Source organism: Aotus nancymaae, unplaced genomic scaffold, assembly GCF_030222135.1.
Source record: "Aotus nancymaae isolate 86718 unplaced genomic scaffold, 86718_ANA_hifiasm-v0.15.2.pri h1tg000059l, whole genome shotgun sequence".
Classification (NCBI taxonomy): domain Eukaryota; kingdom Metazoa; phylum Chordata; class Mammalia; order Primates; family Aotidae; genus Aotus; species Aotus nancymaae.
In genome coordinates, this window is record NW_026988473.1 from 14,713,246 (window position 1) to 14,730,069 (window position 16,824).

Below are 16,824 nucleotides of genomic sequence, written 5' to 3' on the forward strand. Positions count from 1 at the left end.
GAGGGCATCTGGAGAGAGGCCTAGCGTCTGTTACGGGGCCAGGGTTGGAAAAGGGTTTGCCTGCGTGATACCTGCCCTGGAACTTTGAGATCCTAATCTGGAGTGGAAGGGACTCGCTGTTTGGCTTCCTGTGAGCCGAGAACCGCTGGAGGCTGGGCGGGAGAGGCCAGCCAGTGCGTCTGCCCGTTCAGGCCGGAGGAACGAGGAGTGTTTGGGCAGACTGTTACTCCTTACTCACCGATCTGTAATTGGCTGGAGTAGGGGGTCCCCACCCGAAGTCTCCCGCCACTCGCGCCGCGTGGGGGCGACTCCACGTGGGAGTCACGGCGTCGGGGCGGCGCGCGCGAGGAGGTTTGGGCCGGCCCGCGCGCCGTCGCTCCTCCCCGGCTGCGGATTGGCCCGGCACGGCGTTGATTCTTGCGGCCGCGGCTGACGTCGCCGCCCCCATCCCGCCTGCTGCCCATTGGTCCAGATTGTGTCACAGTCACTCCACCCCTCGGTTGGCCGGGGCACTGGCGAGCCCGCCCTCCCCGCCGTGGATTGGCCTGCGGCGGGACCCGTCGGTCGCGGTTGTGTCTGGGAAGGAGAGAAAATGGCGGCGGAACCAAGCAAGACCGAAATCCAGACCCTTTTTAAGAGGCTTCGCGCAGTTCCAACCAACAAGGTGCGTGAGCAGGGGGCGCGCGGAGTCTCTCGTTCCCCTGGGGCCTGAGGGAGGGAGAAGGGCAGAGGTGGGCTGTTTTTCCGGGTTGTAGGCGCCCGGCCTTTACTCGGGGCCCCTAACCATTCGCTCATCGCCTCCTCCACCCAGGCTTGTTTCGATTGCGGCGCCAAGAATCCGAGTTGGGCCAGCATCACGTATGGCGTTTTCTTGTGCATTGACTGCTCCGGGGTGCACCGCTCCCTGGGCGTCCATCTGAGCTTCATCAGGTGGGGTCTCCGCGCGGTTGCCGTGTTTCCACCCGGCCCGCCAGGGCTGTGTGGACAACAAGAGAGAATGGCTGTCTCGACTTGGACCGCTGTGAATTCGGTGTTCGGAAGCCTCCGGGCCGAGGGTCCGGTAGCCTCCTGCCGGAGGGAACCATCTGTGCGGGCCGCTTGGCACATAGGCGGTCGGTCTTCGCCTCTGGGTCAAAACTCTCTCTTTTTTTGACGGTCAAACTTGAGACTCTGAGCGTTAGTTGCGGGGAAAGGGAGGCATTGACCTTGTTGCTGCTAATACGTTGTTGACCCAGTATGTCTCTAGTGAGAATGTGACCATCTCTTAGGGGAAAGCCAAATCCAGGCGTGCATGCCTGAGAATGTGACCTCCTTTCGGATCTGGGGACATAATTAGTACTCTTTGGAGTAGATGAATGAAGAGCAAAGACAGGGCAGTGTGGAGGAAATGGGGTGATGGCTGATTGTTTCCTGGGTGCCTAGAGCAGCCTGAGGCCAAATGACAGGTATCGGGTGGCCAGGGAAACCCCTCTCCTGGTATCTGCTGGTGGGTGAGACGCAGCCCTTGTACACAGGTCCACAGAGTTGGATTCCAACTGGAACTGGTTCCAGCTGAGGTGTATGCAGGTCGGCGGGAATGCCAATGCGGTAAAGCTCCTTCTACCTCCCCCACCTTCTGTTCTTCTGCCTGGGTACTAACTTTGCACGACTCCCTAAGAGTCCCTCTCAGTTTCCCTGTTCAGAGGGTTCTCTGTTTTGTAACACCACCTTACGCTATTTTTTTAAAAAAACTTCGAAACTGGTCACAGCTTCTCTTAAATGGGTTTCAAATTCCAATTCAACTGGGCAGGTGTTCTTGGGGAAAAGCCACAGGAGTTGGAGTCATTGAGTCTTGTGGGCCTTTCCTGGAGGAAGGATGGGGAGACTGGGAATGGCATGCTGTCCTCAGGCCGGGTGCAGTGAGGGCTGGATGTCAGTCATATCAGAGGATGGCACGCTGCAAGGTGTTTTTTGCAGGAATTCGAGGAACTTTACCTCGAAAAACTGGTGTCAATAGGATGTATCATCCTGTAAAGATGATAACAACTCAGCTGTGGTAAGCGGATGCCTCCTACAGCCAACACATTTCCTTCTTGAGAATCACCTGTAGCATGTGGTGCTCTCTTTGCTCTCCAGACGGCTTTTTTCCGCCAACATGGATGCACGGCCAATGATGCCAACACCAAATACAATAGTCGAGCTGCCCAGATGTACCGGGAGAAGATCCGGCAGCTGGGGAGTGCGGCCCTGGCTAGGCACGGCACTGATGTAAGTGCCTGTTCTTGGGGCTGGGGCAGGAGGGTGAGCAGGAATATTCAGAGCCCTGTGTTTCAGGGGTGCCTTCTCCTTTCTAGCTTTGGATAGACAACATGAGTAGTGCTGTTGCTAGTCACTCCCCGGAGAAGAAGGACTCTGATTTCTTCACAGAACACACTCAAGTGAGTGCCCACAAGGAGTTTTTCCCAGTTCTTGATAGTTTATTTACCAAGGTCAAGGCCTTCTGTGATCATGGCCATAGATGCCATTTATTTGCTTTGGTGTGATGTCTCGGACACTATGTCTGGGGTCCACTGCTCCTGCTGGGCGGACTAGGCCCAGGTGTTTTCTCCTCCAAAAATGGGGGTGCAGTATAGCCCTCCTTAGAAATAGCCTCCTATAAACTTGGGCTGTGGGGAAGAGGAGCAGCTTCTTGAAGGTTCAAGAGGTGTCTGGGGCCCCAAAAACGTTTTCCTGGATTCTTCCCCTATAAGAAAGGCACTGTGCTGGAGGACAGTGAAAGGACTCCCTCCTCCCCGCCCCACCCCTTTGAGGAGGGTTTCTTCTTTATTGGCACTGGGTGCTGAAGTTTGACTCTGCTTCAGTCCCTGTTCTCTACTCAGCTTTTCTCTGATGGTGGTCAAGTCAACCTGTCAAAACCTCAGTTTCTAAAATGGAGACGTAGCTCCCTCGAAAGGGTTATTGTGATAATTAAATGTATTTGTATATGAGGGCCCTTTAGATCTGTGCCTGCCTAGGTGGTGGCAGTTAACCGTTTTTAAGTTAGGGGAATGGGCTCTGGCTTTACTAGTGAAGGGCTTGGGGTGGGGTTGCTTGTTTCCTACTTTCTTCCATGGTGAGTAGATCTTGTTGGAGATCACAGTTGCTACTCTCCAGTCCCTTTCCTCGTGGGCTTGGAGTACGATCTCTTGCCCACAAGCTGCTTGTAGGTCTTGGTGCTCCCTGACAGTAGAAGCGGCTCATCAAGACTTCTGTGATCTGGCCTCCTTTTCAGCCCCCTTCCTGGGATGCACCAGCCACTGAGCCTTCAGGGACCCAGCAGCCAGCATCGTCTGCAGAAAGCAGTGGCCTGGCACGTGAGTTCAGCCCAGATTCCAACCAGGTGCCCTGGTCCTAGGAAAGGAGTCAGGGTTTGTAAGGGGATATCTGGCCGTGAGAATAGGAGTCTGGTCCTCCTGTATCTTTGTGGGGGCCGGGATTCATTTTAATCCTGGGAGGAAGTGGTAGATACTCCTTTTCTCTTTTGGTGGCAAGCTGAGGAAAGCCACTGACTCTCATCCCATCACTTCTCTCAAGGGGAGGTTGCAGGAAGCTAGGAGCCTCGTCTCTAACTCCTACCATTGCATCCACAGAGCCAGAGCATGGCCCCAACACAGACCTGCTTGGCACCTCACCCAAAGCCTCACTGGGTCAGTATGCCAGGGGGCAGGCATGGGGTGGCTGGGAAAGGGTGGACCTCAAATGTTCTTTTCAGAGCTCCTGCTGCCTGGCTGTGTGGACTGAGGCCACAGGAGACTGAGCATCCGTCTGACCTCTCTGGAGTGGGGACTGTGATTAAAATGGTGGCTGCAATGCAGATTTTAGAGCCAAGCCATTTGAATTGATGAATCCGGGTGGGCCGGTATATAAGGCCTGGGGTCTGCCTCTGAGTGTGGGGCTGGGTCTAGCCAAAGTGTTGGGGAGGCCAGCTTGAGACTGGACACCTAGCCCTGGGCTGTGAGGCAGGGCTGGCTTGTCTGGCCCATTTCCTGGGGTGGAGGGACAGCTCTGAGCTGCTGATAGCTGCAGGTGACATCGTCCCTTCTCAGCCAGTCCCCAGCCTGTCCTTTAACTCTTTTCTACATTTTCCTTAGTGTCCTTAAGCTTTGGTTCAGGGTGAACAGTCCATTTGCTGACCTCAGTTTGTTCTGTTGACTCTTGGGGGTTGGGGTTGGAATGCAGCAGAGTGACTGTCAGACTGATCCATGAGAAGGCTGGCATAGCTTGGTGAAGTAGGGCTTCATAGAGACCGCTGGGCCTAGGAACTCTGTGGAGGCTCTGGGGTGGGCCTCTTGTTAGCCACAAGTCTGTTTCTCCTCCAGAGTCCATGTATCTGTCAGCTAAAGGGGCCCTTCCTGCCGGAGGTAACTGACAGCTGCTTGGGGACCCTGGCCCCTGCCCGCAGCTTCCTGCCTTAGGAGCTGAGCCTGGTGCTCACCTCTGGCCCCTGCCTTGCAGTCTTTGTTTTGGTTCAGGGGCTTTGAGTGTCTCTGGTGCTTCAGGTCTAGGTTTCTGTCTCACTCTGCTGGGCGCCAGCAAATCCCCCAGCCACGTCTGTCTTTGGCTCGGACACCGCTGGTTGGAGCTGGTGGTGGCAGCTTTGCCTTCCCCTGCCTGAATTTGTTCTTAGGGGCTCTTGCCATGAAGCTGCATGGTGTGGACTGAGCTGCTGCCTCTGAGCTGCCTTTGTCTTAGCTTATACCCACCCACTTTCTCACACAGAACTGAAAAGCTCCATCATTGGCAAGAAGAAGCCAGCAGCAGCTAAGAAAGGGGTAGGTGGGGAGGGGGTTAGGAGCTGGGTGCAGGCTACCTGGGTTTGCCCCTTGACCTTACCACTTACCGGCTATATGACTTTGGTAAAGGCACTGTGCTCCGAATTGAAGATTGCTATCTTCAAGGGCTGCTGGGAGGGGCCGGTGAGATGGAGCACATCTAGTGCTTAACGGAGTGCTTGGCACATACTTGGCCCTGTCAGCATTAACTGCTGTCCTCAGGCTTGGGCTCTGCCGGGGCTGTGTGAGCCACCCACGCCCAGCTCCAGCGGAGCACTGTTCTCTTGGACATGCTGGTTGGGCTTCTATTTTTTACCCTAAACTTTAAGAAGGGCCTTTTCCTGTGGTTGTGGCTAGAGTGCCTGAGCCTGGGAGGGATTGGAGGATAGCGAGATTGGCAAAGTACCTTACCTTATTATCTTCCCAGCTGGGTGCCAAGAAAGGCCTAGGGGCCCAGAAGGTGAGCAGCCAGAGCTTCAACGAGATTGAACGGCAGGCCCAGGTAGCAGAGAAGCTCCGAGAGCAGCAGGCAGCCGATGCCAAGAAGCAGGCGGAGGAGTCCATGTGAGTGTTTGCTGCCAGAGCCTCAGGCTCATGTGGGGCTTGGGGGTGGGTAGGTTGGGCAGGTCAGGATGGGTGGTGGCCGCTGACACCTTTGTTCTCTCTAAGGGTCGCCTCCATGCGTCTGGCCTATCAGGAGCTCCAGATTGATCGTAAGAAAGAGGAAAAGAAGCTACAGAATCTGGAAGGGAAGAAGCGAGAGCAGGCAGAGAGGCTGGGCATGGGCTTGGTATCTCGAAGGTAAGGCTCAGCTCTGGGTGTGGCAGGGAAGTACCATTGTTTTCTGGGAACTGTTGCGGGGCCTTCCCAGCATTATGGGATTCTAGGCTTATTGTTTCTCCAAGTCTGAGTAGATGACTTGGCTTATCGTCTTAAAGTACCTAATGCAGTGCTTGGCATAGTAGATATGTGCTCAGTAAGTTGAATGAGTGGATAGGTGTGTGAGTGAAACACAGGATCAGGTGTTATTTCAGTATCTTCAAGAGACTAGGGTGGTTTTTCTTTCTTTTTTAATTTTTTTTTTTTTTTTTTTTTTAAATGGGGTTTCACCATGTTGGTCAGGCTGGTCTTGAACTCCTGACCTCAGGTGATCCGCCCACCTTGGCCTCCAAAGTGCTTGGATTACAGGCGTGAGCCATGACGCCTGGTCTAGGGTGGTTTTTCTTAAATGCACTTTGAATCGTGGGACAGTTTATTTTTCAAGACCTCCCTGAGAATTGCAGTTCATCTAGTATCATCCCTAATTCCTGTCTAGAGATGCCATTTGTGCTACCTGTAATACCCTAAAATATCCCCTCACATTTCAGATGCCCTCAGTGTGGGTGGAATCCTTCCTGTTTGAGAACCACTGGGTTTGCTGTGGTTTTCTCTTTCTTTTGAGACAAGTTCTTGCTCTGTTGCCTAGGCTGCAGTGCAATGGTGTGATCTCGGCTCACTGCAACCTCTGCCTTCTCGGCTCAGGTGATCCTTCTGCCTCAGCCTCCTGAATAGCTGGGACCACAGCCAGGAGCCACCATGCCCAGCTAATTTTTGTATTTTTTTTGTAGAGATAGGGTTTTGCCATGTTGCCCAGCCCAGTCTTGAACTCTGGGCTTAAGCAATCTGCCTGCCTTGGCCTCCCAAAGTGCTGGGATTGCAGGTGTGAGCCACCATGCCTGGCTGCTATGGGTTTTTTTGTTTTTATTTTTGTTTTTGAGATGAAGTCAGGCTCTGTCACCCAGGCTGGAGAGCAATGGCATGATCTCGGCTCACTGCAACCTCCACCTCCCTGGTTCAAGCGACTGTCCTGCCTCAACCTCCTGAGTAGCTAATTATAGGTGCCTGCCACCACACCTGGCTAATTTTCGTATTTTTAGTAGAGACAGGGTTTTGCTATGTTGGCCAGGCTGGTCTCGAACTCCTGACTTCAAGTGATCTGCCTGCCTCGGCCTCCCAAAATGTTGGGATTACAGGCGTGAGCCACCGCACCTGGCTGAGCCAGTAGAATTTTATTTCCTTTTATTCTGTGTGCTGCTAGCATAATCCATAGTTAATTAGCAAAACTTTTTTTTTTTTTTTTTTTTTTTGAGACGAAGTCTTTGTCATCCAGGCCAGAGTTCAGTGGTGCAATCTCGGCTCACTGCAGCTTCTGCCTCCCGGGTTCAAGAGATACTCCTGCCTCAGCCTCCCAAGTAGCTGTGATTACAGGCACGTGCCACCATGCCCAGCTAATTTTTATATTTTAGTAGAGATCGGATTTCACCATGTTGGCCAGGCTGGTCTCAAACTGCTAGCTTCAAATGATCTGCCCATCTTGGCCTCCCATAGTGCTGGGATTACGGGCGTGAGCCACCGTGCCCAGTGCTGGGATTACAGGGGTGAGCTACTGCCCAGCCAAAGTATAAAATTTTAACTTGAAAGGATGTTGGGACTCCTTCCTTTTCCTGCTTCAGTCACATAGGGATGACTCGGTTGAGGGATGACTGGCTGGGTTAAGGGGTGACTGACTGGGTTGAGGGATGACTGGGTTAAGGGGTGACTGGCTGAGTTAAGGGGTGACTGGGTTGGGGGTGACTGGCTGGGTTAAGGGGTGACTGGGTTAAGGGGTGACTGGCTGGGTTAAGGATGACTAACTGGGTTGAGGTATATGAACAGTTTTTCATCAGTGCAACAGAATTGTTTAGTTAAACCCAGCTCACGCTATTTAAAGCCCTATTGCAAAATATTTATTCGTTGGGGTTCTTACAAAAAAAGTTATAGATATTTTTAAATGAATTTTTTTAAATCAAATTAATCCTTAAAGTGTCCTTGTGGAGCCTAACAGAGGAGAGAGAGGCATCAACCCTAGACACCTTTTGAGAAACCAGACAGCAGTTCTAGGTCTTAGTGCATAAGGCCAGCTTTGTGCTTTGAGATGCCTTTTTTTTTTTTTTTTTTTAAATAGGAGGATGATGAAGAACTTATCCTTTGATGTAGTCATACTCATTTCCCTGGTTCTGGGGCATTTTTCTAGGGCATTTTTTCATTCTTTCTTTGCTGTGTGCATCTAAGTGAAGGATGGGGTTCGTAGTGCACAAGGCAGGGAGTTGAGGACAGAGAACACTGGCATCGGGGGCACGTTACTAAAATTAAAACATGGGCCGGGCACGGTGGCTGATGCCTGTAATCCTAGCATTTTGGGAGGCCAAGGCGAGTGGATTGTCTGAGCTCAGGAGTTTGAGACCAGCCTGGGCAATGTGGCCAAACCCTGTCTCTACTGAAAAAACACAAAAAATTAGCTGAGTGGGCTAATGTGTACCTGTAGTCCCAGCTATTCAGGAGGCTGAAGCATGAGAACTGCTTGAACCTGGGAGGCAGTGGTTGCAGTGAGCTGAGATCACGTCACTGGACTCTAGCCTGGGTGACAGAGTGAGAATCTATCTCAAAAAAAATAAGCAAATAAAATAAAATTGTAACAGGCAAACTGTTATTGGCTAGGTAACTCCTATGTTGAATAAACAAAGCTGATATATAAAGAATTCTGAGGTGTGCTTCACAGGTCATCACACACAGCTTCTGGCCTTCTGCTGGGGTCTGGCCCAGCCCTGTGCTTGGGTAAGGACAGAAGGCTCTGGGTGATGCCCTGTGAAGGAGAACCCAGCAGCTGGGCGTTGTCTTTTGTGTGGTGATGCTAACGCTTATCCACTGGTCTCATGGCTGGCTCTGCTTTGCTGCACAGCTCTGTCTCCCACTCCGTGCTGTCTGAGATGCAGGTGATCGAGCAGGAAACCCCAGTGAGTGCAAAATCTTCTCGCTCGCAGCTGGACTTGTTTGATGATGTTGGTACTTTCGCCTCTGGACCCCCCAAGTAAGGCTGTTGTTGAGCTGTAAACTTGGCTGCTGTGTTCCTCGTCAGGCTTCTCTGAGCCTAACTCTACTGTCTCCCTAGGTACAAGGACAACCCCTTTTCCTTAGGAGAAAGCTTTGGTTCCCGCTGGGATACAGATGCTGCCTGGGGTATGGACAGGGTAGAGAAGGAGCCAGAAGTGACCATCTCAAGCATCCGGCCTATTTCAGAAAGGTAGAGTGGTCTTTTTTTTCTTTTTCCTTTTTTTTTTTTTTTAAACAAACTGAAGGTAGAGAAGTCTAAGGCAGCACTGTCTAGTAGAACTTTCTGTGATGGTGGAAATGTTTCCTGTCTATCTGTGGTGTTCAGTATGGTAGCCACTACTGTGTGGCTGTGAGCCCTTACAAGGTGGTTGGTGCAACTGAGGAACTGAATTTCTAACGTAATTTAATTTCTGATCAACGCAAATAGTCACATGTGGCTGGTGCCTGCCTCATTAGACACTGCAGCAGTCAGGGGTTTGGTTTGAGCTGTGCTTTGTCGTCACAGAGGGCCTGGCAGCTCTTTTGCTTGGGGTCCATTTCTCTGGCAGGAGAGGCCCGATTTTATGCTTCAGTCCTGACTTCCTTTCAAGGGTTTTATGTCTCCAGCCCTCTTCTTACTTATTTTTTAAAAACCCTACTCCATCTTAATCTGGGATCTGTTTAGTTGACAAATTATCTGTGAGTTATCTATTTATAAAAGGGGAACGTAACTACTTCACAGGGTCTCTGGAAATACCTGGCCCAGTGTCCACAAAATCAGCGCTAGATGAGAGTGACCATCTCCCTTTTCACACCAGGATGCTTTTGAGAGTAAAGGGGGCAGTTTGCTAGTCATAGTTATGACAAGTGGTTTAAAGCCAGGCAGACCGATACATGCTCATTGTAGCACCAGGCAAGTCGTCACTAGGTGTAGGGTAGCGGCAACTGTGTGGGCTCTTGAATGCTGGTGAAGCTGTAGTGCTGTGGGGCAGGAGCCTAGGCTGCTGCAGACCGTGGTCCACCCTGCCTAGTGCAGGTTTCTAAGCTCTCTGGGTCTTGGTCTCAGTGTGGAGAAGGGAGGCTCCTCACCAGGGGAGAGGGCCCGAGTCACAGAGCCACAGACAGAATGGGATCCGGTAACCCATCTCCAAAAGGCCACTGGTGCTTCCTCTGATCTCTGTCCTCTGCCTCCCCTGATGGTAATGAGGGGCCTGAGCTGTTCCCCATCTCCCCTTCAGGGCCACAAACCGGAGGGAGGTGGAGAGCCGGAGCACGGGCCTTGAGTCTAGTGAGGCGCGTCAGAAATTCGCAGGAGCCAAAGCCATCTCATCTGACATGTTCTTTGGGCGGGAGGTGGATGCGGAGGTAAGTGGGGTTGTCTGCCCTGGGGCCGAGGCAGCGGGCAGAAGCATGAGCTTTCTCCCTGCCTCTGCTTTAGGCTTTATAGCACCAGGCCTGGCCTGTGTGAGTCCTTGGGTTCTCGGCCCCAAGATCCCCAGACCTGGCCTTTTCCTTACCACAGTATGAGGCTAGGTCTCGGCTGCAGCAGCTCTCAGGCAGCAGTGCCATCAGCTCTTCAGACCTCTTTGGAGACATGGACGGAGCTCACGGAGCAGGTAGGGCCCTGGTGGAGTGGCAGGCACCAAGTGAGGCCTGGGAGCAGGGTCGGAGGGCCCTCCTGTGACTGGGAAGAGCTTCCTGCTGGGCTTGGGGTCACCCTGCCCTTGCTTTTACAGGAAGTGTATCTCTGGGGAACGTGCTGCCTACAGCGGACATTGCCCAGTTTAAGCAGGGTGTCAAGTCTGTGGCCGGGAAAATGGCTGTGCTGGCCAATGGTGTGATGAATTCCTTGCAGGTGAGGCTGGGGTGGGGCCTAATGAGGAGTGCTGGGAGGTTCACTCTTCGCCACCACATGGAGACATTACTACTGCTCAGCCCCTCTCAGCCTTAGAGCATTTTCGGACGAGGGCAGTGGCTCACGCCTGTAATCACAGCACCGGGAGGCTGAGATGGGTGGATCACCTGAGGTCAGGAATGTGAGACCAGCCTGACAACATGGGAAAATCCCATCTCTACCAAAAATACAAAATGAGCTGGGCGTGGGGGCGGGCACCTGAAATCGCAGCTACTCAGGAGGCTGAGGCAGGAGAATTGCTTGAACCCGTAGGTGGAGGTTGCAGTGAGCCAAGATGAGACCACTGCACTCCAGCCTGGGCAACAAGAGTGAAACTCTGTCTCAAAAAAAAAAAAAAAGAAAGAGTCTAGAGAGAGGCATTTTCTTTTCTTGGAGGGCAGCTTCTTTCCTTTCAGCTCCACGCCAGGGCCAGGCCTCTCCAGGATGCTGCTGCATCTGTCATGCTCTTCCCCAGCCTTGTTCTGTTCCACTCTTTGTCTTCCCTTTCCAGCTTCTTTAAGGTCAGGCAGGGCTTCCCCCTTGCTGGGTGCCTGCGTGGCCCCTGCCCCAGCTCTCACCGTGGACCTCCCCAGACTTGCCGTGGGGTGCGTGCTGGGGCAGTGGTTTGCCGGGAAGCGGCTGGAATTTAGAGCCTCTGACGTTGTTTCATTCTCTTCCCTCACCCCCAGGATCGCTACGGTTCCTACTGATCCGAGCTCTGTGACTCAGGCGTACGGTGGTGACAGTAGCAAGAACTCCACAGATTCCAGTCCGTGGATGCTTGCCTTGTGAAAGCTGGGGAGGATTTGTTACTTTGTATGTGTGGTGTGTGCGTGGGGTAGCCTTTGAGGCCACCTGTGAGGGGAATGGTCAGTACCAGCCCTTGTCCTCTGCCTGTGGACTGAGCCCCTTCTTCCCCCCACACACAAACCGTGTGTTCGCCTCTTGTCCTTCTGTCCTGCCCCCACAGCTGCTGCTCACTTGTCCTGCCACACTGGGAGAGGGGTTCCCCCAGGATGGCTTATTCTGGGTCCAGCCTTTCCACAAGTAGGGAAAGTGGAAGGTAGAAGGCTTTTGTGCTGGCTCTAGGGTTCTTCTAGCTCAAGGGCTTGGGCCTCCATCCTCCGGAACCGGGGGAGGCCTGGAAGGAGTTCACTGTAGACCCGTCCTCTGGGGAAAGAGGCTGCGGACTTGTTGCTGCTGCCGTCAGCGGCCTCTTCTGGGTGCCAGGAGAGGGTGAGGGAGGGGAAGGACCTTTGTCTGGGCTTTACTAAGGGCTGGGAACTTTACCTGATACCTAAAGGTTTCATTCAAGATCAGACTGGAGGCCTGAGTGGTCTCCCGTCTCACCACCACTTTCTACAGTAAGCACTTGGAAGATGACTTCCAGGAGTCTCAGGGTCCTTCTGTACCATCTACTGTGGGCCACAGGACCCTCTGTGACATTCTGTGTCCCTTCTTCCCCTGGTTGATGGCCACTGAGGGTCTGGTCTGCTGTGTGTCAACGCTGGATGCTGTGAGCTGATGCTGGCCAGGGAAGCAGACGGTGTGAGGGGCAGAAGCAGGCTCCCGGGGCTCAGCTCCTTCCTCTGCGTCATTCTGGGCTTGGGGGCCTGGACAGCACCCGCCAGTGAGAGCTTGCAGGCCTCACCCTCTGGGAGCTGAGCCATGCACTGTGTCATTCTTGGTGCCATCTTCCCCTGCTGCACTGGCAGTCTCGGCCCAGCCCCCACCTTTGGGTTGTAGGTTGGGCTCCCAAGCAACACAGACCACTCTTCCCCCTTGCCCCACCCCCAGAGGGACATGACTTTCTTTCTGGACTGTTTGTATTGAAACGAAGTGGTGTCAAAATAAAGCCCCTGCAGGGCCTGGTTCCCTGTTGGTCTGAGTGAAGCAGTGTCCTCTGGATCCTGCCTCCCTGCACAGGGCTGGCCCCTGGCCTCACTCTCGGGGCTCCCACTGGTAATGGTAGGGCATCAGTACCGAAGCTGAGGACACTCTCTCCAGGGCCTCCTGCTTCTCTCTTCTCTGAAAGCCAAAGGCCCCTGGCTCCTTGGCTCTGTGCTGCCGTGAGGTCTGGTGCAGCCTCGACCTCACCACCCTGTGGCATGCAGAGGAAAGAGCTGGCATTAGTTGGCCCTTTAACTCACTGGCTAGGGGCGGGCAAGCAACCTCAGCAGCCATGCCCCTTGTCACAGCAGTAGGCTTGACTGGGGATAGGTTTCGGTGGAGCTTATTTAAGGCTGGGTATGGTGGCTCACGCCTGTCATCCCAGCGCTTTGGGGGGCAAGGCGGGTGGATCCCTTGAGGCCAGGAATTCAAAACCAGCCTGGCCAACATAGCGAAACCCTGTTTCTACTAAAAGTACAAAAATTAGCCAGGCATGGTGGCACACGCCTGTAATCCCAGCTACTTGGGAGGCTGAAGCATGAGAGTCGCTTGAACCTGGAAGGTGGAGGTTGCAGTGAGCCCAGATCATGCCACTGCACACCAGCCTGGGTGACAGAGTGAGACTCTCAAAAAAAAAATATATATATATATATATATATATATATGTGTGTGTGTGTGTACATACATAAACACAGACTTTAATGGGACCCTTTAAATTCAGGAAGAAAAGATGTATTTGTGTGTAAACCCTTAGCTTGGCCACTCCTTTCCCTTGGGGCTTCTGAAACGTCTCTGCCACCTGAAGAGCTCTTACGGTAGTTACCACTGGGCTGGGAAATGGATGCTGATTAGAAAGGATGGGTAGAAGGAAACCTACAGTCTGCAAATCCTAAGCCAGGAATCTGCAGAGTGTAGGTTTGGGACTCATACAGCTTTGTAATGTGCATTGTCAATAGGTGTCAGTCTGAGGACACCAGGATTTGAGAACCGTCTTTTACAGGTCACTGTGGGCCTAGAGAGCTCATCACACAGCCTGAGCTTTTTTTTTTTAAGAAAGGGTCTCATTCTGTCACTCAGGCTGGAGTGCAGTGGCATGATCACGGCTCGCTGCAGCCTCAGCCTCCTGGGGTCAAGTGATCCTCCCACCTTGGCCTCCCAAGTAACTGGGACTACAGGTGCAAGCTACCATGCCTGGGTACTTTTTTGTTTTGTAGAGATAGGGTCTCTCTATGTTGCTCAGGGTGGGCTTGAACTCCTGGGCTCAAGCAGTCGGCCCACCTTGGCCTCCCAAAGTGCTGGGATTACAGGTAATGAGCCACCACACCCTGGAGCTTCTTAGGGGCTGGAATGCTCATTCCTGGCCTCAGCCCTGCAGGGGTTCGGGAGGCAGTTCCTGTAATGATCCATTCTGGGTAGGGAGGAGGCCAGGGCAATGTGTATGCCTAGTAGTGGTGACATCCCCCTTCAGAGGAGGTAGCCCTGTTCTGCTTGGGCCTCTGGGTGGGTTTGGCTTTCCGGCCCCCCACTGGCCCACAGACCTCAATCCAAAGAAGTTGAAGACCACTTGTCCTTACCTGCCTCCCGTCCTGGCTGGGATGTGTCTACCCCAGGCTTGTGTCACAGCTGCGTGCCACTGCCCTAACCCCAAGCAGGTGCTTGGCAAGTGTTGACTGAAACTCTGGCTCAAAGCCTGTGCAGTATTAACCCTTTGTGGCCACCGTTTTCAAAGTTATGGGAACCTGGCCTTGAACCCTCCAAACTTGTTTCCTAAAGGCCGTTCCAGCTGTGAGCACCTCTCCTCTGGAAGGCTGCGCTTGGGAGAAGCTAGGCCCCTCTGCCCATTATCTGAGGCAGGTCCCACGCCCGAGTGGGCCACTGGCCCCTACCTCCTAGACCTGCCAGAAAAGCACCGGAAATCGAAACTCCCCCTTTCCCTTCTCCCCCCAGCCTGGGACCTTTAGATTCACCACTTACCAGACACGAGGGACTTTATTCGTTTCATGTTTAGCTATTAGACACAAAGGGGACTTGAAGCAGTTTTTGCAAGTGAAATTGCCTTGCCCACCCTTCTCCGTCCTACCAATGCTAGTGGCTGTTCTCCAGCAGAAGGCCACAGCAGCCATGTCCTCCTGGTACTTGTGTCGCAGGTGTCACCCTTGATGGTGCAAGGCCCTGCGTGGCTATGTGGGTTCTCCCCTTAATGGAGTGGCTGTGAAGAGATGAACCTTATCAGGGGACTGGCAGAGGCTGGCTCAGAAGAGACTGCTCTTCTTAAGAGGACAGCAGGACTAACAGGCTACGGCCGAGTCCCCTTCCTAGTGAAAAGGTGGCTTCAGCCTGGGGCCTGAGTGGAGTTCACAGGCTGACAGGGCCAGGGAGAGCAGGCGGTTCACCTTCCGGGCCACTGGCCAGGCTGCTCATCAGAGCCCCTCTGGACGGTCTTGGGGCTGTTATTCGCCTTGTCAGCAGCAGAGGGCAGCACGGCAAAGTGCTGGAGAGGAGGCTGGGTGGGTGCGCCAAGGGCTGGGTGGGAGCAGGTACAGGGTGCTGCGGACAGGACCCTTCAGACTCCTCAAGTCTCCGACTCATCTGTCTCTTCGGTGGAGCCATCACTCTCTCCGTCCACTTTTCGGGAATGATGGAGGGGTCTCCAGGGGGAGCCAACCCGGAGAGGGGTCCGGGAAGGTAGGCAACTGGCCTCTGGACTGGCTGTGACCGAGTTGACCAGGCCCGGGACCTGGGCCAGCCTGAAGAAGGGAAGAAGCCTGGAGGGCAGCGAGAGTCGTCCTGTCCAGAGAGCAGGACCTCCATGCTCACTCTTAAGACTAGGGGAACCCCTGGGCTGCAGCCCCCAAAAGACTCAGAGGGAGGGACATCTCAGGCCTCTGCTGGCCCCCACACCCTTCCCTGGCCAATGCAGGATGTTACAGACAAGTGCTGTTGGCCCCAGATGGGGCACAGCCATGTCCGACCCATCTGGCCCCCCACAAGGGGGCAGCGTCTTCCCACTTGACACTTACAGCCGTTCCAGCTCCTCATCCATGGCTGGGTCATGCATCAGATCCCCCTTGTCAGGCAAAGCTCCTAGGAGATCATTGGGAGCACAATAGTTAATCTGATGGCCCCTCAGCCAGGTGACAGATGCCACCAGGCCCCTCACCTTCACGGCTGCCTGTCCTGCTGACCCTGGGAGGGCTGATCTAAAAATCTGAGAACTGCTAGAGGGGCCAAAGAACAGTTGCAGAGCAGGAAGGTCCTGGTTGCCGCTTGATACATTTATTGAATCCTAATGCCTACTTTCCCCTCCTGGGGCAGAGACCACGGCCAAGAAGACATCCCCAAACAAACGTGATCCTCTTAAGGCCAGGTGGTGGTTGTGACCTGGTGCAACAATTAAGGTGACCCCACTTTGGAGACAGATGGTAAAAAAAAAAAAAAAATGCTGCCTCTGCTCCTCCAAGGAGAATCTCAGGGGCAAGAGAGGCTGGGTCAGGACCAGAATCACCCACCTGGCATAGGCTGGTTTCCAGTTTGACCAAACCTTTTTCAGATGCCTCCTGGCCCCTCTTGTACTGTTTGTGTTTTTCAAACTACATCCTATGGGACCCTCTCATCTGGGGGGCGCCCTGGGGACTAAGGGAACAGGGCTGACCTTCTCCATGACTGGTCTCAACCAGTGTGTCTCCAGATTTCTATTTCATACGCTGCAGATGCAGGTGAGGCCCGAGATCACATGCTTCTTTCTGTCTCCCATTCCACCCGGCCATCCAACGTTAGTGCTCAGTAAAAGTGGCTAAATGAGGCCAGACGCGGCTCATGCCTGAAATCCCAGCACTTTGGGAGGCTGAGGCGGGTGGATCACCTGAGGTCAGGAGTTCAAGACCAGCCTGACCAACATGGAGAAACCCCATATTTAATTAAAAATACAAAAAATTAGCTGGGAGTGGTGGTGGGCGCTTGTAGTCCCAGCTACTTGGGAGGCTGAGGCAGGAGAATCACCTGAACCCAGGAGGTGGAGGTTGCAGTGAGCCAAGATCACGCCATTGCACTCTAGTCTGAGTGATGAGAAAACTACATCTCAAAAAAAAAAAAGTGGTTTAATGAGAGAGAGGAAGAGTGCCTTTTTTTTTTTTTTTTAGACAGAGTCTTGCTTTGTCACCCAGGCTGGAGTGTGATTATGGCTCACTTGGCTCACTGCAGCCTTGACCTCCCAGGCCCAAGTAATCTTCCCACCTCAGCCTCCTGAGTAGCTGAGACCAGTGGTATGTGCCACCACACCCAGCTAATTTTTCTTAAGAGATGGAGTTCTCCCTATATTGCCCAGGCTGGTCGTGAACTCTGCGGCTCAAGTGATTCTCTTGC

The 16,824-nt window shown here is 53.4% G+C and overlaps 2 protein-coding genes across 8 annotated transcripts in view; one reads left to right on the top strand and one right to left on the bottom strand.

The window, feature by feature from the left end:
* Nucleotides 1–566: 566 nt before the first annotated feature.
* Nucleotides 567–12,465, top strand: ARFGAP2 (ADP ribosylation factor GTPase activating protein 2). 2 transcript variants are annotated; one of them, XM_064364962.1, is made up of 17 exons: nt 567–664; nt 812–930; nt 1,515–1,587; nt 2,116–2,247; nt 2,334–2,417; nt 3,251–3,332; nt 3,609–3,665; nt 4,338–4,379; nt 4,738–4,790; nt 5,218–5,354; nt 5,460–5,591; nt 8,548–8,676; nt 8,758–8,889; nt 9,917–10,043; nt 10,201–10,294; nt 10,415–10,533; nt 11,262–12,465. In XM_064364962.1, exons 1-17 carry the CDS (start codon nt 593–595, stop codon nt 11,280–11,282), a joined length of 1,605 nt encoding a protein of 534 aa, XP_064221032.1. In that variant the 5' UTR covers nt 567–592; the 3' UTR covers nt 11,283–12,465. The 2 variants fall into 2 exon arrangements, with proteins under 2 accessions (XP_064221032.1, XP_064221033.1); XM_064364963.1 differs by lacking the exon at nt 4,338–4,379.
* A 1,967-nt stretch (nt 12,466–14,432) lies between these two features.
* The window catches only part of CSTPP1 (centriolar satellite-associated tubulin polyglutamylase complex regulator 1), a 216,443-nt gene continuing 214,051 nt past the window's right edge, over nt 14,433–16,824 (bottom strand). For 3 of the 6 annotated variants that reach the window (XM_064364964.1, XM_012452504.2, XM_012452503.3), the window contains 2 exons: nt 15,483–15,546; nt 14,579–15,209 (listed from right to left, as the gene is read on the bottom strand). In XM_064364964.1, the coding sequence (XP_064221034.1) occupies nt 15,035–15,209; nt 15,483–15,546 (239 nt within the window). In that variant the 3' untranslated portion in view covers nt 14,579–15,034. Of the gene's footprint in view, nt 15,210–15,482; nt 15,547–16,824 lie in introns of all 6 variants that reach the window. The other 3 variants (XM_012452501.2, XM_012452500.2, XM_012452502.2) reach the window with 2 other exon arrangements.